A 17,461-nucleotide genomic window follows, 5' to 3' on the forward strand; every position below is an offset into this window, starting at 1 on the left:
CCGCTATAATCAGTCCTGGATTTCAGTCGGTAAAAAGAGTCTGAATTGTGAGCAGGAAAAGTCTACAGAATAATGGATGGGCGTATTCTTACACCTTGTCTATGGCGAAACCATTGTACTGTTTCAAAGTTTTAGTATCGTGCATTTTATTGCATAAATAATGTCACGCAACGATACGAAGACGTACTATTTGTTAGATAACCCAATCTGAAAGATAGATTATGTAAATTCAAATGTTATAATGATGTAAGAAAAGGGGGATGCAAATGAAAAATATTTACGGGATAAGTTAAAATTTGTTAACTAAAACAATTAGAATATTTCATAGATGTCAAAAACATGAATAGTTTTATTCTACCAACTGTATTCTCTCCTTTTAACATGTTCGATGTTGTTGAATTAATGTTAAGTCAAAGGTTAAGGATATTAATATGTATGAAAGAGAAAAGCTTCCAAGTCATTAATTACGAAAGATTTGAGTGTAAAAAGTCACGTTTTGTTATCATTTCGATGTATATTATCAACTAGAATTAGAACAACTACGCTTATAATCTAATTAATTCTTAATTTTAATGTTTGCATTTACGATAAAAAGGTAGGTTTTAAATATTATTAAATTCGATGGTAAATAAGTGTATTTAATAATAAGTCAGATACAATTAAAAAATTTTATTTAGAATCTAATAATATCTTTAATAGAATTTACAGATTTTTCCCCGATTCCAGTTTGTGCATGTCACCAAATAAAAATTTGTATTCGCTGAAACAAAAAAAATCTAGTATTATACATTATGCGAATAACATCACAAACATTTTCTGCGAGCAACAATGATCACGTTGGCGAGAATTACGTATTTTACAAGAATAAAATAATAAATTAATACAACGGTGTGCTGTATATTCAAGTATTAATAAAAAAGATTAATCTGCAACAACGATAGTATCCAAAGCGTGAAGTAACGATAAGAAGTAGAATTTTATAATTACGATGAAACATATGAGATTCAGGCCTCAGCAGCTGTATAACGAATTCAAACATTATAGATAAGGCCTACGATCCGACATCATAAAAATAATCAAGTCGCAGTCGACGTTTTTCGTGATTAATTATTTCGTAGCGATGGGTCTACGACGCGTCGAAGCCGTTCAAGTCGTTAATGAATAATGTAACGGCTGAACCAGTAGGAATAATGTTCTAACGCCGACAAACTTGCGCGCGCACGCGACACATTCAAATTTTGCAAGCATGAATTAATGACTAGTAAAACGTACAGGGTTCCTGTTAAATAATCCAACAAAATGAAACTTAAAATGAAAATTCTGAAAGAAAAACATGTTAAAAAGATATATTTTACAAAGTGTTACAGATCAAATATGAAATGACCCATAAAAACGAAGGGAAATTACCCAAGTTTAAAATCTGGGCTCGCAAAGTTCATTTTAAACGTCCTGGTATCATTTCATATAATATCTGTAATCCTCTGTAACACTTTGTGAAATATATCTTCTTTAAACCCGACGATTCTTTTCTCGAGAACTCAGAAACAGATTGGACCATTATTATTTTGAGCCGTTCATACATGGTAAATATAGCCGTATCATATATTATAACTATAAATGTACCGGTGAAGTCTAGCAAATTTTTCTATCAACTTGCCACCAATACAAGTTTCTTGAATGCGATTGATGAGTGGCTGGGAGGTGGCATGCGCGGTCGCGAGTTAACTTTCAACACGAGCGGAGACAAGGACGCACGGGTAGATAGGAGGCGCTAATGGTTCAGTCGTCGTTCAGTTCACGAGGGTGATGGTATTGTGTTGTCGCGACTGGACGCGTGTTTGAGGCCTTTCCTCACTGGAGAGCTTAATGTTGTTTGTTTAACGAAGTGCGTGCAGCTGCAGTCTTTTTCCCCGTGATCCAAGAAAGTCCGACATGACTTCACACCTGCGATGGATTACAATTTATAAAGATAAACGTATATGTAACATTAAAAAACAGCATACGTATACATAGATATACACAATAGATACAATGTATGTATAAATATATGTTACGATAAAGTAACAAGACGCGGATTGATTTCTTAAAATGATGGATGTCTTATAAGGCGATAGCATTTGATAAATATCGCTCGATTTAAGATATATAAATTCTATTGTATGGAATGCGTGCGAACTATGAATTCGCGCGCGCCAGTGGCTGAGTAAGAGTAGCGTATTGCAACAGGTTTTTGCAATAGTTATTTGCAATGGCTATTTCATTGGAAGGATTATTTTGGTTTACGTGTAAATAATAATGAAAATAGTCATTCTTAAATTAGAAATAAATTTATTTCGCCAAGGTGCATGGATTCTTGTGTTATAGCATCATTTTTGTCCTCAATTTATTACTGTTGCCAGAGAACATTTTAAGTAACTACATATTTACACAAGATTCGAATATTTCATTTTATACTTGTTAAAATGATAATAAGAATAATTTCGGTTTATAATTTGAAATATTTTCACCGTCAATTATTCTCAGCTCTGATTTGCCCCCCCCCCCCCCCCCCATCTCAAAGCTGTGTACAAGTGTGTTGTGTCATGTGTGTCGAAGCAAGAATTCGACATACGTGAGATCAACAAGGGAGTGTTTCTAATTCACTTGATCGGCAGTGTATTTTAATCCTTCATCTTTTCTATTACCTGTGAAAGGAATCAGTGTGGCTCTCTTACTTTCAGTCGCGCAACGACGAAACTTCTATCGACGTGATACAGTGATAAATCAGTGATGCGAGGATATCGTGATTAAAGATGAACATTGCGTAGGAGTGCCACGTTAATGTTCTTAACAGACGTTACCTCGCCTCTGTGTAAGTATCTTCAAGCGGTTTACTTAATTGAACTACTTAATTAAAGTAATTCCTGTTTTGCGTCCGTTCTTACGTGAAATTTAGGGAAGAGTGTAATTGACAAAATAAGAATAAAATTTCCCATAATTGAGTTACCGCTTCTCACAAGAAAGGTTGGCAAATTTGAAAAAAAACCCTAGGAAGTGAAGTCCACCTCAGAGGTTTCGCTTTTGTCTGTGCTTAGAAATTATCGATATTTACAAACCTTATCTTTTTCGTTAATATTCATATCGGTGAAATACCATGTAACACATCTCTACCTTTTCTTCGTTGCCATTATTTATTCAAAGCTGAATATTTTACATTTACTTAACTTATTGATTATTGATTTAACTATCTTATCTACTTTGCCAATTTTCATTATCACATTCAGGACGGCTTCATCCATCAAAGAAGTGTTATTTCATTAATTAATAATAATGTATAAGCATTTCAGTTACAAAAGACCAACTTATTAGTATTATCGTATCATTTTATAATTTTTTTATGAACACCTAATTAATCGTGGACAATGAAGAAACGTTACTTAAATATCTTTAAAGCTAAAGTCTGGCGACAGTAACGTTGATAGCGAAAAGTTACTTAAAATCGTGCCCCTAACAATATACTTCAAGCTTAAGGTCATCCGGGCTGCCTCCTCTATAGTAAATATTTACGAAAAGAATAGTAAACCGGACTGTAGTATTGAACCAAACAAAAAAAAAATCACGCATAACGTATTTATTTACCTATCCCTCATCAGTGACTATTACAACGTAAACAATAAAGGGAAATAATAAATAAATAAATACGTATCACGTGTCGGCCAACAGTGATTCACTGGTGACCGTCACAGCAATGAATAGATTAAAGTGTTAGGATGACAAATATCCAATCCTTTAACACAGTTCCAGGTACTGGGAATAATAGTAAATGTTCGTTTCCGTGATTATCTTGGCTATCTTTGGCTTGCCTGAATCAAACAAATCAATATCCAAAGTTTCGTTGTGTTTAACTTTTCCCTCGATTCTTTGACTCGATGTTGACAAATCCGTTTGTATCTTAACGACACTCCCTATATCCGTGACATCGGACAGTCATTTGACACCGCACGGCCATGCAATCTTATCCTTGTAAGCATTCGCACCCACAAGGTACTCTCGAACCTCGCACCCCTCACTCTCATGCGGCAAAAAATTCTTCAGCCTTGGTCCGAACGCACATAGAAACTGCGGTCTCACAAACGTCGATTTTAAGGATCGTAAGTTCGTGTAAAATTCTACTATCGACGATTTTGAAGAAATGCAATAAAATTGTCCATTCTACTTTAAGTGGAAATTTCATTTGAAGATAATACATTGATAATAGTAAAATAGTTTTTTTTGCTTTGAGCTATTGGGCAATGAACGACATTGATTTTTGTTAAATTAATCTAGAAATCTTCATCACGAGTCTCACTCGTCATTGTATGGCAAGGGGTTAATCACTTGTATGTACATTTGTGTATACATGTTTTTCAATTATGCGTATATACGCTTTTCACTATATAAAATAATGAATAATAAATAATGAATTATAGAATAATAAAAATTACACGTGACATGCTATATTTGTAACATTTGTCGAAAGTAACCGCGATCTGTTTGTGCTATAAGCTTGATAAATTTTCATACAGTGATAATCATTCTATTTCTTGAAGTTACCAGAACTAAAAAAGAAATAGTTCTTTTGTCTTGTAACGTGTCCGCTTTTAAAATTATTCATACACACGAACATCTTTCATTGTCCCTTCCTACAAACATCGAATTATACGTATTCACGAAGATACACCATCACACTCGAAGACAATGCACCATCACACTCGAAGGCAATGCACCACTATGGTTATAAACACAACGTTATTACCCTCTTAACTTGCCTTAACCAAACTCTACTCAAGGCCGTGTTAGTCGACAGAAACCTTAGGCATAATGTCTGGAGTGTATGAAAAAAATGTTAACCCCAATAAAAATAGAATGTAATTAAAAAAATAAATGAATTAAACATCTGTTACGTATTTTCCAACGAATCGTTAAAAACAAATTATATCTGTTTCAATGAATATCTGATCATATAAATTAATTTTTTTCCTGGTGCATACATTAGGTTGTAGATAATATGTAGTACTTGTGTCTAACGTGATAGTTAAAATATTAAAATTTAAATCTCACAGATGAAATTTTATGTAAATGCATTGCATAATAATTATACACTGTCAATATACCGTCAATGTAAATGTATGCTCCACATTACGGTTACATTTCAACGTGATCGGTTATTAACTGATTCTCAACCATAAGGTAGGGATGAGATATGAAGCCTTGTCCAACGTTGGATGCGACAGTATCACGACGCGTCTCCATGCGGAGTCTAACGAATCCGTTATAAACGACCTCTGCGCCTCCGCGGTTTACAGTGTTGCATTTTGTACAGTGTCGAGGGTCGCTTGATACAAACCCCACATTGTGGCCAACAGTGCAATATAGTATATCTATGATGGAAATCTTAGTGGTACATGGGTAAAATATAAAGAAAAGAATATTTGAAATAAAAAACAAAACTCACAAATAAAATAAGCACATTTTAATAACCGGAGATATAAAAAGCTATTCAAACCTTGCATTTTAAGTATCCACTTGTATTTTTTGGAAATAAATGTGAACTAAGGAAAAATATCATAACGTAAAAAACAACAATAGCTGTTTGTATTCTACTTTTAAAGCTGTTTATATAGTTTAAAATATAATATAGTATTTAATGTTTTGGTTTTTAAGAATAAATGATTCAAAATTTTATTTTGTAAGTTACGCCTACACGGGGCCATCAACCTCGAAGTAACCTCCTTGGAGCTGCAGCTGGCCGTACATTCCAGTGTTGAATTCAGCGATCGTAATATTTCTGATATTTACTTTCTGGTATAATTTTACTTTTGACTTAAAAATTAAAGTAATTCTCGAAGTAAAAGTAATTATTAAAGAAACATATTCAATTGAAAATTCACAGGAAGTAACACCGGAAGTGTAACGATTGCCAGCTGCAATGCTGGAACGTCTCTACAGTCTCAAGAGGACTATATAGGTTAAGGGTTATATATCCGTGCATTTATTTCATTCTTACAGCAACATGTTTACAAAAATTACTTTGAAAACTTTTGTTGCATCAACGATAAAGAGAATAATCAAATATTTGTTCTGTCCCTGTGACGTATTTTCTGTCATAAGTGATGGTAATAAAATGACCCACTGATGGATCATATTTCATAATAAAGAAATGTAGGCTGCACGATCCACGACTAGGTCACTAGAGACTGGTTTTATTACACTGAATCGAAAATCTTCAATTTCCAAACAGTTAACATCAATAAGTTTGTAAACATAATAATAACACCAAAATAATGGCTTAAAATATAATGTACACGTATCAAAATTAAGAACGTTACAAAATTATTCTAGCTGAGTACATCGAAACAACTTGTATCGACGCGCGAAACATGTTATTAATATATTCAGCTCTGTGCTACATTCACGTATTGCCTATGGTATATATTTACACAATGCCGAATTTATAATATATTTACACGATTTGTCATAATTATTTAAAATTATAAAAATAAGAATTAACAAAAGGGAATGCTAATATGTAATGCTATAAAATTATTTAGTCATTTAGGCTACATACTTAAAGAAGTATATAACATTCCTTCTTATAGTAAACCAACCATACCATCTGAGCAGAAAGTCCATCGCGTCTCGCTGATAGCCTGTGCGTTAACCTATTAACGATCGGTGGCCCATAAACACACTTTGAAATTAGATAAAATGTTGGGTCACGTAAATAAATTTCACAAAAAAGAAAAGAAAACTAAAAGTAGCAATTTCCTTGTGAATGAATTAAGACGACACACCTTCGTAATACTATCCGCCGCAGACGACCTCTACTTCAGCCTGTATGGAGTTGCTCCTTAGTCGTGTGTTTTACATGCGGTTCACGACGCGCGCATCTGTGCGTCGAGGACTGCACTCCGATGAGCAAAAACCTACGAACCGTTTGATGTTTGAGCAAAACCAAGTGTACAATGTTGGATAACAAATTCCGCATTGATATGAATCATTATCAGACTGGTTTCAAAGAAGAAACACGCAGGCTCATATTTCAAATCAGAGTCAATCACGACTGAGTGTTCGAACGGCCAATATTCAAAATGAAAACTTTGATAAAATGAGTTTAGAAACATTTCAATTGGCGCGGTTTTCAATAAAACGATATTTTCTACTTCTACGAGCTGAATTTTTTGTTAACCTTAATTGCCTGTAAATTGTACGAAACACGACAAGCTCGTAGAATACTCGGATGTAGCTTCGAACGCCTACTTTGCAATGCAGATTAAATAAGAAAGACAATGATTACGAGTGACGGAAACGTTCTTCTTTTTATGACTACTTTTGCCACGCGTGCGTTGATAATAGTATAGAGCTCGTCGATATCAGTAATGCAATTAAATGTGTCGTGTAGCGAGCGAAGTATAGGGCGATCGAGACATTGTGTCCAAACGCACTGTATGGTGAATTCGGACACTAAACTTGTGAACGTGCCGCCCACGATCGGTTACGAAATGCGATAACCAGTTTTTCTTAAACTCTGAACCGTTTTTATTCCTTTTTACTTTGTTTTACTTTTCTTGTACACGTGCTCCTTGTTGACTTTCTCAAGCCGTTTCGTTGTGTTTGGCAAGCTGATAGCGATCGTCGGCCGTTAAGGAGAGAAAGAGAAAGCACGCTGATGTGTGTACGAATGCCACTGCCGGAAAGAAGATAGAGAATGGGCACGAAAGTACTCATCGAGATGCAACAACAGCTGAGGTACCCCATGTGTAGTTCGGAAAACGCGCCAACCAGCACCAAAAAGTTGGACGACGCGATGGAGATGAACGACTCGATATTTCTAGTCTTCGAGGATATTTGTTACACCGCGCGACCGTGGATACTTTTCAAAGGTGAGTCGACGTACTGTGTTGATTTTAATTTGCGAATATTAATACTTTGAGCTAGCCGTGGGGCATGAAAGTTACATGTCATTCGTGAGAAATGTCGGTGATGCAGATCTCTGCTGCACAGTATTGGAGAAACATTGAACAATATATTTTTTTCTTTGTGACAAAACCGTGAATTTTTTTTTTAATTGAAATAACATGTCAATTTTAACAAAAAGTCGGACTTTATTCATGAAACGTGTGTTTCGAATTTTTGTTATTGCGTACTCTGTACAGTTCAGAAGGAATACCGACGGAGTTGACACTTTTACATGGCAAAATCGAAAAAAGATTTAGATTCTGTTGTTTAAACTCATCAGTGCTTTTGTACGCGTGATTGACGATCACGTGTTACCGAGATGCACGTAATAACGCGTAATAACATACATACTTACTAGTGTACTAGAATGAATATGCAAATGCACATAACGGTGCGATGAAAAGGAATTGTTTAAAAATCTTTTATGGACATTTTATATCAATTACAAGTCCTTATAGCGTATTAAAAATGGAATTTCAAAATGTCGGTATTAAATATTTTGCTTATTCGAAAAATGAAAAGCTTCGATCATAAAATTATATTAGGCTAATTTCAAATTGTTTTGCCCATGATTAATCTGTGATCTGAAGCCGATATAAGTAGAACATTATCGTTTTCGATTGAGTTATGTGTCTGGGAGGCGTTTGCTAGTGACAATTATAATGTACAGCTTGTTACAATTGACTCGAATAACAAGTGGGTCGATCATGGGTGAAGTGCACATCAGTGATTGACGCAATGGGAAACATTGAACTCGTCAATAATAATGTCGTCCCCTAAGATACACTTAACTTATTATCTACTATTGTTCTTGTCCGTGCGTGACACGTTTTACTATAATTATTTAAGTCTTGTAGATGAACACTTTTAAATCGAAACAATTTCAATGATATTTTCGACCGTTTTTCTACTTGTTTCTAATTACCGTTGATGAAAATATTTTTTATTTCAATTCTGTGAATCATTACATTATTCAACAATAGAAAGAAACATTTGTATAATTTTCATAGTTAACACAAATAATTTTTCAAGTTGAAAATTTACTTTTATTTCAAAATTAAGTTTCTCAAAAATTGTAAAATATGTAATCATAAGAATCATATATTGATTTATATAGTGTCAAATATGCGTTGAGAATGTAATTATTACGACGTACGCTTGATTTGTTTGATCGAACATTTTTGTTATCAAAAGTATTATTACGAATATCATTAAGTATCATTAAATATTGAATGGTCGGAATTAAGATTAGGTAATAATAATGCAGAATTTAATATCATACTTAAGAGTATAATTAATTTTTCGTGCATTGTACGTGATGAGTATCCGTTCGATACTCGTGTTTGAATGCTGTCGGAGAATTCGTCTCAGAGTGTATAAATAGACCGCGTGCACAATGGTAACCGTTCATGTGTGCGCGTGTCGTCGGGCTGTTATGAGTTTATTAACCCTGAACCATTGGTTGAACGGCACGAGATTAAACATGGTTAAGGACTCTTTAAAAAAAAAATATATATATATATATATATAATAGAAGCCGTTATATCGTCCGTAACAAATTCAATGGGACCCTTGTTGTGCCATGGTCAACCATACAAGGGGCAGTTTACATTATATTCTTTAGTACTTTATGTGCATGAACAGACTCCTTGTTAATCTCATATTATAGACTAACTCTATAACTTCCGCCCTTCTTCCCGACTCTCAACAGTTAGATTATTTTTAAACTATAATTTTTTTTTAATTGATTCATAGCATTTTATTTGGATATTTTAGCTGTGGGCTAATTTTTCTTCAGTTAGTTTTGATGATTTCAAATAATTACAAATGATTCTGGAAATGTTTCCGATTATAAAAGTACGGCATTGAATTAGTACGTAAACAGGACATAGTAAACTACATAGTTATGGAACTGTCACGAACCTTCATTATCACTTAATTATTAGACAGATAACATGCAACAGTCGCATCGTTTTGCGTAACATTTTGTGAATTTCAATATTATTGGCGAACTGCGAATGTTTATACAAATTTAGATTTTTCTAAGTGATTCTGTGATTACTACCCATTTTCTAGAAAATTATTTTTTTTTAGTATAAATTTCGAGGAACAAAGAAACGTAATATTTGTGTGATATTTGTATAACGTGAGTGTCTAAAATCGGTGGTCTATCCGAATTATGAATTTATCGCCGTCCAAGTGTTAAGATATTTTAACTTGTTAACTGTGGAATTCAGTTTCAAAAGTCTCTCGCACAATAAAGTGTGTACGCGACAAACGCAGAGCAAATACAGCTATAATATGTTCTAATGAAAAACTAAAGCAAAATGGAAAGGAATATTACATTTATCTAAACAAATAAATAATTCATTGTTCACAAAATTAGTACCGCGTTGTGTTTTAAAATCACGTGTATACTCGTTTAGCGCAGCTAATTGGTGAAAAGTTTAATTTTAATGCTTAAGGCCAAGTATTATCCGCTTATGAATAAATTCTGAGTTTCTCTTGTGGAATGGTAGAAATGCATGGTGAATTCTGCAAGGTGAAAGCAAGGACTGATACTGACGGAAAGTTCAACCACGTGTTGCTTTTAGTAAATAATTGATGTTTCTTTACTGAAATTGGCGGACGCTTTCTCTCTTTACATTCCATTATTATCTGCGACGATTCTTGCGGTTCATTGTTACGTGATAAGCTGTTCAGCCATACTGTACGTACCCGAGCGATCATATTTATAACATTGACCGTGCACTTTGTGCCTAGGTTTACTATCGAGATGAAAGTAGCCGCAACTGGATAAGTTAGAAAAAATCCCAGAGGGCGTGGTTCAAGCGTAGTGAGCTAAATGCGCATAACGAGTAACTGTCAATTTACCCCAGATTACACTAAAACATGCGCTACATTGTCCTCCAAGATGAGGAGATGTTTTTCAGCTTGACCCTACTATGTTCTTCGGGTCCCTTTTGACCCAATCAAATGTACATTTTTGCAGTACTGTTTTGCTCGATTAAGCTTTCCCGGTTTAATCATGTTTCGAGTTTGATAAGAATACTTTAAATTTGAGAATGGTTTAAGACGGTTGTTATTAGACAATGAGTTCCTATTTTTTTCAGTAACATTTCTAATGCACAGTTAAATTAAGGATCATAACAGGGCGAATCAAAGTGTAAAAACTTTTGTACGATAGAATTTATATTGCATTTGCATTAATATGTTTTTTTAGAGAAGTTGCAGTTGCTGAAGAATCTGAGTGGGGAATTCAGAGCTGGCGAGCTCACAGCGATCATGGGACTATCTGGCGCGGGAAAGTCTACGCTGATGAATGTACTGGCAGGCTTCACGTTAGTAGCGTTAATTATATTGATAACATGTTACTGTATAATTACGTGTTTCGATGTATTTTCAATATTAATTATTTTGGCTAGTAACGGATATTGTCGATCCGTCAAAATATTAATTTTCGGGAAATTAGTCGCTGTTCGACATTTGTTTTCTTATTAACCTTAACGACCTTTTTCATCTTTATCGTTCTTAAGCTAGGGATATTTATGCAATTCCAACTGTTTAAAAGCAAATTTCTAATGTTTCGCATCAAACAAAAACTCATTTTGTTTATGAAGGAATTCAATATAACAGTTATATTTATTTATTCAATATAATGATATAAAGTTTAAAGTATAAATATCTGCAGTCTAGTTACTTCATCGATTGGTAATGAACAAAATTCAAATCTTATCTCTTTTCACGTTACACACAGTATCCTTCTCGTATTAATTCGGACTGTTAAGTTATCATTGGTAAATGCACTCGATATTAATACTGCCACTTTATCAACGAAACATATGCGCTCCGAATAGTGTGAAGTTTTAATCACTTGAGATATTCAAATGTATGTACCATTTTAATCTGTTGATTTATACAGATTATTAAAAATTACACATCCTATATATACAGTGAATCCATTGCTACATAAAACTGTGGTTTGATATTTTACAAAAGGACAGTAATATTCATTTATGTTCTTAATATTCTCTTTAATCATTGCCGATTCCCCTAATCTATTCTTTTTATATACATGCAGTATTATCTCCCTTTTCGAATACATATACAAGCAATTGCTGCACTCAATATGAAAATTACATTTTGTCGAAAACTGTACAATGTGAATATCGTGAAACCGAGTTTATCACAATATACCTATAAAATTGCGCAATGGAATATTTTTACGAGTAAAAATTCGTTTTCCAAGAAACTATAATTCCATACGCGTGCGGTGAAAAGTATTTTGCACGTTTCGGCATTTGTTAATAATTATTAAATAATAATAAAAGGTTGCTTTTTGATCTTTGCCTTTTAATTGCTCTTGTTAATCGTCGAAAGTGAACAAAATTCTGTAGACGATTAGATAGACGCGCTTCGACGCGCAAAATCGCCTCGACGACGCGACGTGTTCAATCGTTTTCATTTCCGCTGATTGTGAGTTCCCGTCGTACTGTACTATACCGTCTCCGAGTCATTCACTCTGGGTAACGTGGTTATCACCGATAAACCTGGGTGACCAAAGAAATCTTTTTTACGCTGTGGAGGAACGATAAATGGTTATTTGCATCTTTCCATGCGCGTGGACGCGTAAACAAGAATTGAAGTACGTTATTCGTGCGTACATTAGTCTTCAAAAATGTTTGTTCACTTACGACAATCGCAGTTAAAAACGCAAAAAAATGAGAATAGTAGAAAACTTAGTATAATATTATTATTATGTTATGATTATTTCTATATTATTATTCTATAGGTTATACAAGTTATTATTATTGATTCGTACACTTTCATTCAGTCACACGCATTAACTTCAACAAAAAGTAAATTATAAAGCAAGGAAATAACTATGTACGTTTCCTCGAGAAATATTTTTAGTGGCAATAACACACGGCTACACGCGAACTAGGTGATGTTTAATAAAAAGAATCGAATTACCAAATTGATCAAACCGTGCGAAGTGTTTAATTCCACTTCAATCATTTTGAATTATATTTTACTGCGCGATAAGATGATTTAGCCCATTAAACGTGGCGGTCTTATTAAGTAGGTTGAATGCGCTTTAAATCGTGGCTTTTATGACCAGCAGCGAACGATCAAAGCGATTGACTGAAATTCAATCAATTGTTCGATACGCATATTAATTCCGTTACGCTGTATGTATATTAGTTTAATAACGGAACGAGGAGGGCCGCATTTGTCGCAGATGTAAACGGAAGTATTTTATTAATTTCAGGACGATCGGTGTAACCGGAAACATAATGGTGAATTCAAGGATCAGAAATCTTTCTGAATTTAAAAGATCGTCCGCGTATATAATGCAAAACGACAATTTGCAGCCGCTATTGACAGTACAAGAAGCAATGGAGGTTGCTGCGGATCTTAAACTTACCGTGAGTGATGGGGAGAAAAAACAGAAGGTATTACCTACTGTGTAATTTAAATAACTAAGAATTCTTTTGAATAGTATAATAGCTGTAAAATGTAATAATATACTAATGCTAGTATAATATTTTTAAATTGATTAGATTTTAATTATAATCAGAATTGAATTAATTTAAGAGTACAATATAATTTGGATAATTCTGAATTCTTTTGAATGCTTTAATCACTATAGATTGTCATAATATGCTAATGTTAGTATATTATTTTCAGATCGACCAAATTTTAGTTACAATGAACCTGGACTCATGTCGTAATACGCGTACAGGGTGGCTCAGCGGTGGGGAAAGGAAAAGACTGGCTATTGCCTTGGAATTATTAAACAGTCCACCAATTTTGTTCCTCGACGAACCTACTAGGTATTTGTCTAACAAAGAAAAACTTGTTTTACTTTAACTGACTAAATATGACAACTGTTCTTCCACGCGTTCATATGCCGTTCGTTAAACTAATAGTTGGTAGACTATCGTCTGTTACCAATTATCAAAACAGATGCGCGATTATTAATAGCGCAAGTTGTTACGTTTATTGTTGTTGTCTGTAATAACTGAAACTTGGAGAATGAAAGTATTAAAATACTGAAAAATCATACTCGTGTTCCGTTTAATATAAAGTTCGTATTAATTTACGTATCAGCATTAATAATTTATACTTTAACGTTAGTGTCGTATACACGTAAAATTACTTGATAAAATATTTTTGGTACATAGTTCATACAGTGATTACCTTTTTGTATTTTTTATTTAGTGGATTAGACAGCGTCACCTCAAAGTATTGTATAACATTGCTGAAGCAATTGGCGAAGTCGGGGCAGACGATAATTTGCTCGATTCATCAGCCGAGCGCATCGCTTTTGAACATGATAGACCACCTTTATGTCGTAGCAGACGGAAGCTGTGTCTACAGCGGTAGCACGCAGAATTTAGTGCCTTATTTGAGTAGCCTCGGACTGCAATGCCCGACGCATTACAATCCAGCCGACTATTGTAAGTATTTAACACTTGATCCTTTCACTCGCACTTTATAACGTTCGTTATCGTCATAAGGACAACGATATTTTTCAACTTTTTACAGGTGTAAATTCATTTACGCATTTAATATCTTTCTTCTCCTTTTTACAGTGATGGAAATCTGTAATGGAGATTATGGCAGATACGTGCCGGAATTAGTAGACGCTATTGAGAATGGAAAAAATAATGCTTGGAGGTCAACGAGCAATGTAACCGTCAATTGTCAAGAGGAAGTTATCGCTTTAAATGTAACAGCATCATTCCAAGCGCTTCGACAGCGGCACCCGATGGAAATGGATCCTATTCGCAGGAAACCTAAGCGTTCCTCCGATTACGCCACAAATTCTTTGAGACAGGTGATCATCCTTCTCAAAAGAAATGCCATTAGACTATCTAGGGATAAGGTAAATCATTAAAAAATTATTGTTCGTTTCGTAGCGTAAATTTAACTGCTGAATAAGTTATGCGTAGGACATTTTTTATAACGTTATCGTCTTGTCCCTTTCCAGGTGTTAACTTTCACACGGCTTGCAATGCATTTTGTAATTGCTCTGCTTGTTGGGACTATATATTTCAGAATTGGACAGGACGCGGTATACGTCCTGGATAATTTCAACCTTTTGTTCTTCAATATAATGTTTCTAATGTTCAGTGCCTTTAGTGCGACTGTTACTACGTGTAAGACTATTAGATTCAACATTTGTCGTTTATTCATTTTACTTTATTATTTTCTAGACGATCATTAGTGTTTCTTTTTCACTTACAGTTCCCACGGAGTTACCGATTATAACGCGCGAACACTTTAATCGTTGGTACAAGTTGCCCTCTTTTTACCTTGCCAATAAATTGGCGGACATTCCCATTCAATTCGTGGCGATATCCATGTACATTCTTATAGTGTATTATATGAGCGATCAACTTCTGGAACTGCGACGTTTTTGTCTGTATATTTTAATGTGTTTCGCTGTTAGTATGGTTGCTCAAACAATCGGTCTTTTGATTGGAACCGGAATGAAATTACAGGTTTGTACGAAGATTGAACAAAAATGATTGTATACGAGTTATATATATCTTTGTTTATTATTCAGTATTACGTTAATTATTCCGTACGACTATTAGGTTTATTTATGTATCATGAATATGTAGATCGCTCTATTTTCTTTCAGCATGGTATGATCTTTGGACCTCTTTTTATTCTTCCTTTCTTAATATTCAGTGGATTCTTTGTTCAATTCAGGGATGCTCACCCGTATCTACGCTGGCTGTTTCATTTGTCATTTCTTAAGTATGGTTTTGAGGGTGTAATGGTTGCTATTTATGGGTAAGAATGCTTTTGTATAAAAGTTAATATAGTCAGATCAAGACTAGATCGCGGCTTAAAGTTAGTGAAGACATCCGTGGCATATCGTTTAGTTTCATTTTTATAGTCCCACAACTCTGCTTCGGTTAGCGCTTCCTATATTTTTTGCTATATGTAAATTTTAGAATTTTAAATATTTCTATCCACTTCTTTACTCTAACATTGTTTCCCATTTTTCCTCTATCATTTTTAAAAATTCTGCTTCCATCAACTCCTTCACTTTCCCTTCGTTCATTTTCCATTTTCTTTTCTATTAATTTTCTCAGTACATCACGTTACATTTACCAACTGATAAACACATTACGACTTAGCTCAATAGAGAAGAACGGGAAAGATAGGGACACTAGAAATTATGTAATCTTTCTGTGGATTTAAGAATCAAATAAACAAGGGAAATATACTTAGCCAAGTGGTGTCTCATTACTTCTGATTTCATTAGAATCGTCAGTGTTATATAATTTAAAATTTTTTATTTAGATTTCGTAGTTTCCAGAAAGACGATTGCAGTCCTATAGACAAATAAATATTAACGCCACCTTGCCTATGCTTTTTTTATTATTATAATATCTGAATGATAAATGCGAATGTTCTTTTGTAATTTCAGTTATAATAGACCAAAGCTGTCCTGTTCGGACGTCTATTGCCATTTCGCTTGGCCAGAGAAACTATTGAACGAAGTAGACATGAAGCAAGCCGACTACTGGTTCTGTATGATCGTTCTAACGTGTTTGTACTTCGTGCTAGACATTGGCGCGTTCACGTTGTTGAAATTAAGACTGGAGAAACGCTTGTAAACATTGAAATCAAAATTACCGTACGAGATTTAGTGAAATATAAAATCTTTTCCACGGTCGATACGTGTTGTGTTCAGTTTAGTGCAAGTAGAACAATATTAATGAATTCTTCTGAAAGACTGACTTCTATTTCAAATGTTTTGTTCAAGTGTGGGGAAGAAAACTTTGTGAAAAGACTGTTCGCCGAAAGGAAATAATTATTGTTGCATTTATTGCGCTTCGTTAAGGACACGACGAATACATGTTCTACGATATGTTATATTATTATGCGCGTGATAAGTACGCGCGTGAGGCGCGTCGTGATACGAAAAGTTTTTATCGCCTTAAGATAAGCACGGTATCATGGATCAATATTCTTCTGATGCTGTGTTTCGTTTTAAACGATAAGAATTGATTTCTTCTTTTCCTGTTTGCACAAACTAAGTTGATACCGATTACCGAACGAGAGAGTGACAGAGGTTAATAATTTTAAGAATATAATTAACTGTATCTTTTGTATTTGCATCATCGTATTTAAAGGGCACATTAAATCAAATTCAAAAAACACCTGATGTCTCCATGGACTTATTCCCCTATGTTTGTTGAAATGTCAGTAGCGAATGTTGACAATTAAACAGAAAATAAATCACAATCATTTTCGTTTAATTTAAAAAAGATGCTCAACAATATACTAATCCTTCGTCTCAAAGATATTACGAAGTTTCACTTTCATCAGAATCTATTGTAAAGTACATACATTTAAAATTTGTATTCAACGTAGCCGAATTTTAAATGATATAAACTATTTAATATGAACCTATTCAAACTACATGAATTTACCAGTATCTAGATGAAAAATAACA

General features: G+C 34.1%; 1 protein-coding gene across 8 annotated transcripts; it reads left to right on the forward strand.

Annotated features, from left to right (window-relative positions):
- Positions 1-1,765: 1,765 nt before the first annotated feature.
- LOC116424235 (ATP-binding cassette subfamily G member 4) lies at positions 1,766-17,165 on the forward strand. 8 transcript variants are annotated; one of them, XM_031970352.2, is made up of 12 exons: positions 1,766-2,285; positions 2,721-2,851; positions 7,641-7,901; positions 11,201-11,318; positions 13,250-13,433; positions 13,669-13,814; positions 14,203-14,441; positions 14,577-14,869; positions 14,975-15,143; positions 15,232-15,488; positions 15,632-15,786; positions 16,430-17,165. In XM_031970352.2, exons 3-12 carry the CDS (start codon positions 7,727-7,729, stop codon positions 16,617-16,619), a joined length of 1,926 nt encoding a protein of 641 aa, XP_031826212.1. In that variant the 5' UTR covers positions 1,766-2,285; positions 2,721-2,851; positions 7,641-7,726; the 3' UTR covers positions 16,620-17,165. The 8 variants fall into 8 exon arrangements, with proteins under 8 accessions (XP_031826212.1, XP_031826214.1, XP_031826215.1 ...); XM_031970354.2 differs by having other exon boundaries at positions 1,766-2,203; XM_031970355.2 differs by having other exon boundaries at positions 1,767-2,033; positions 2,694-2,851.
- The last annotated feature ends 296 nt before the right edge of the window (positions 17,166-17,461 follow it).

The sequence above is a fragment of the Nomia melanderi genome, chromosome 7 (assembly GCF_051020985.1).
Source record: "Nomia melanderi isolate GNS246 chromosome 7, iyNomMela1, whole genome shotgun sequence".
Classification (NCBI taxonomy): Eukaryota; Metazoa; Arthropoda; class Insecta; order Hymenoptera; family Halictidae; genus Nomia; species Nomia melanderi.

What these genes read in the sequence shown, in the direction of transcription:
- LOC116424235 (XM_031970352.2), top strand. Translation starts at nt 7,727, where the DNA reads ATGGGCACGAAAGTACTCATCGAGATGCAACAACAGCTGAGGTACCCC. An exon ending in ACCGTGGATACTTTTCAAAG is followed by an intron (nt 7,902 to 11,200) that starts GTGAGTCGACGT and finishes ATGTTTTTTTAG; the next exon opens with AGAAGTTGCAGTTGCTGAAG. An exon ending in TAGTGCGACTGTTACTACGT is followed by an intron (nt 15,144 to 15,231) that starts GTAAGACTATTA and finishes TTTCACTTACAG; the next exon opens with TTCCCACGGAGTTACCGATT.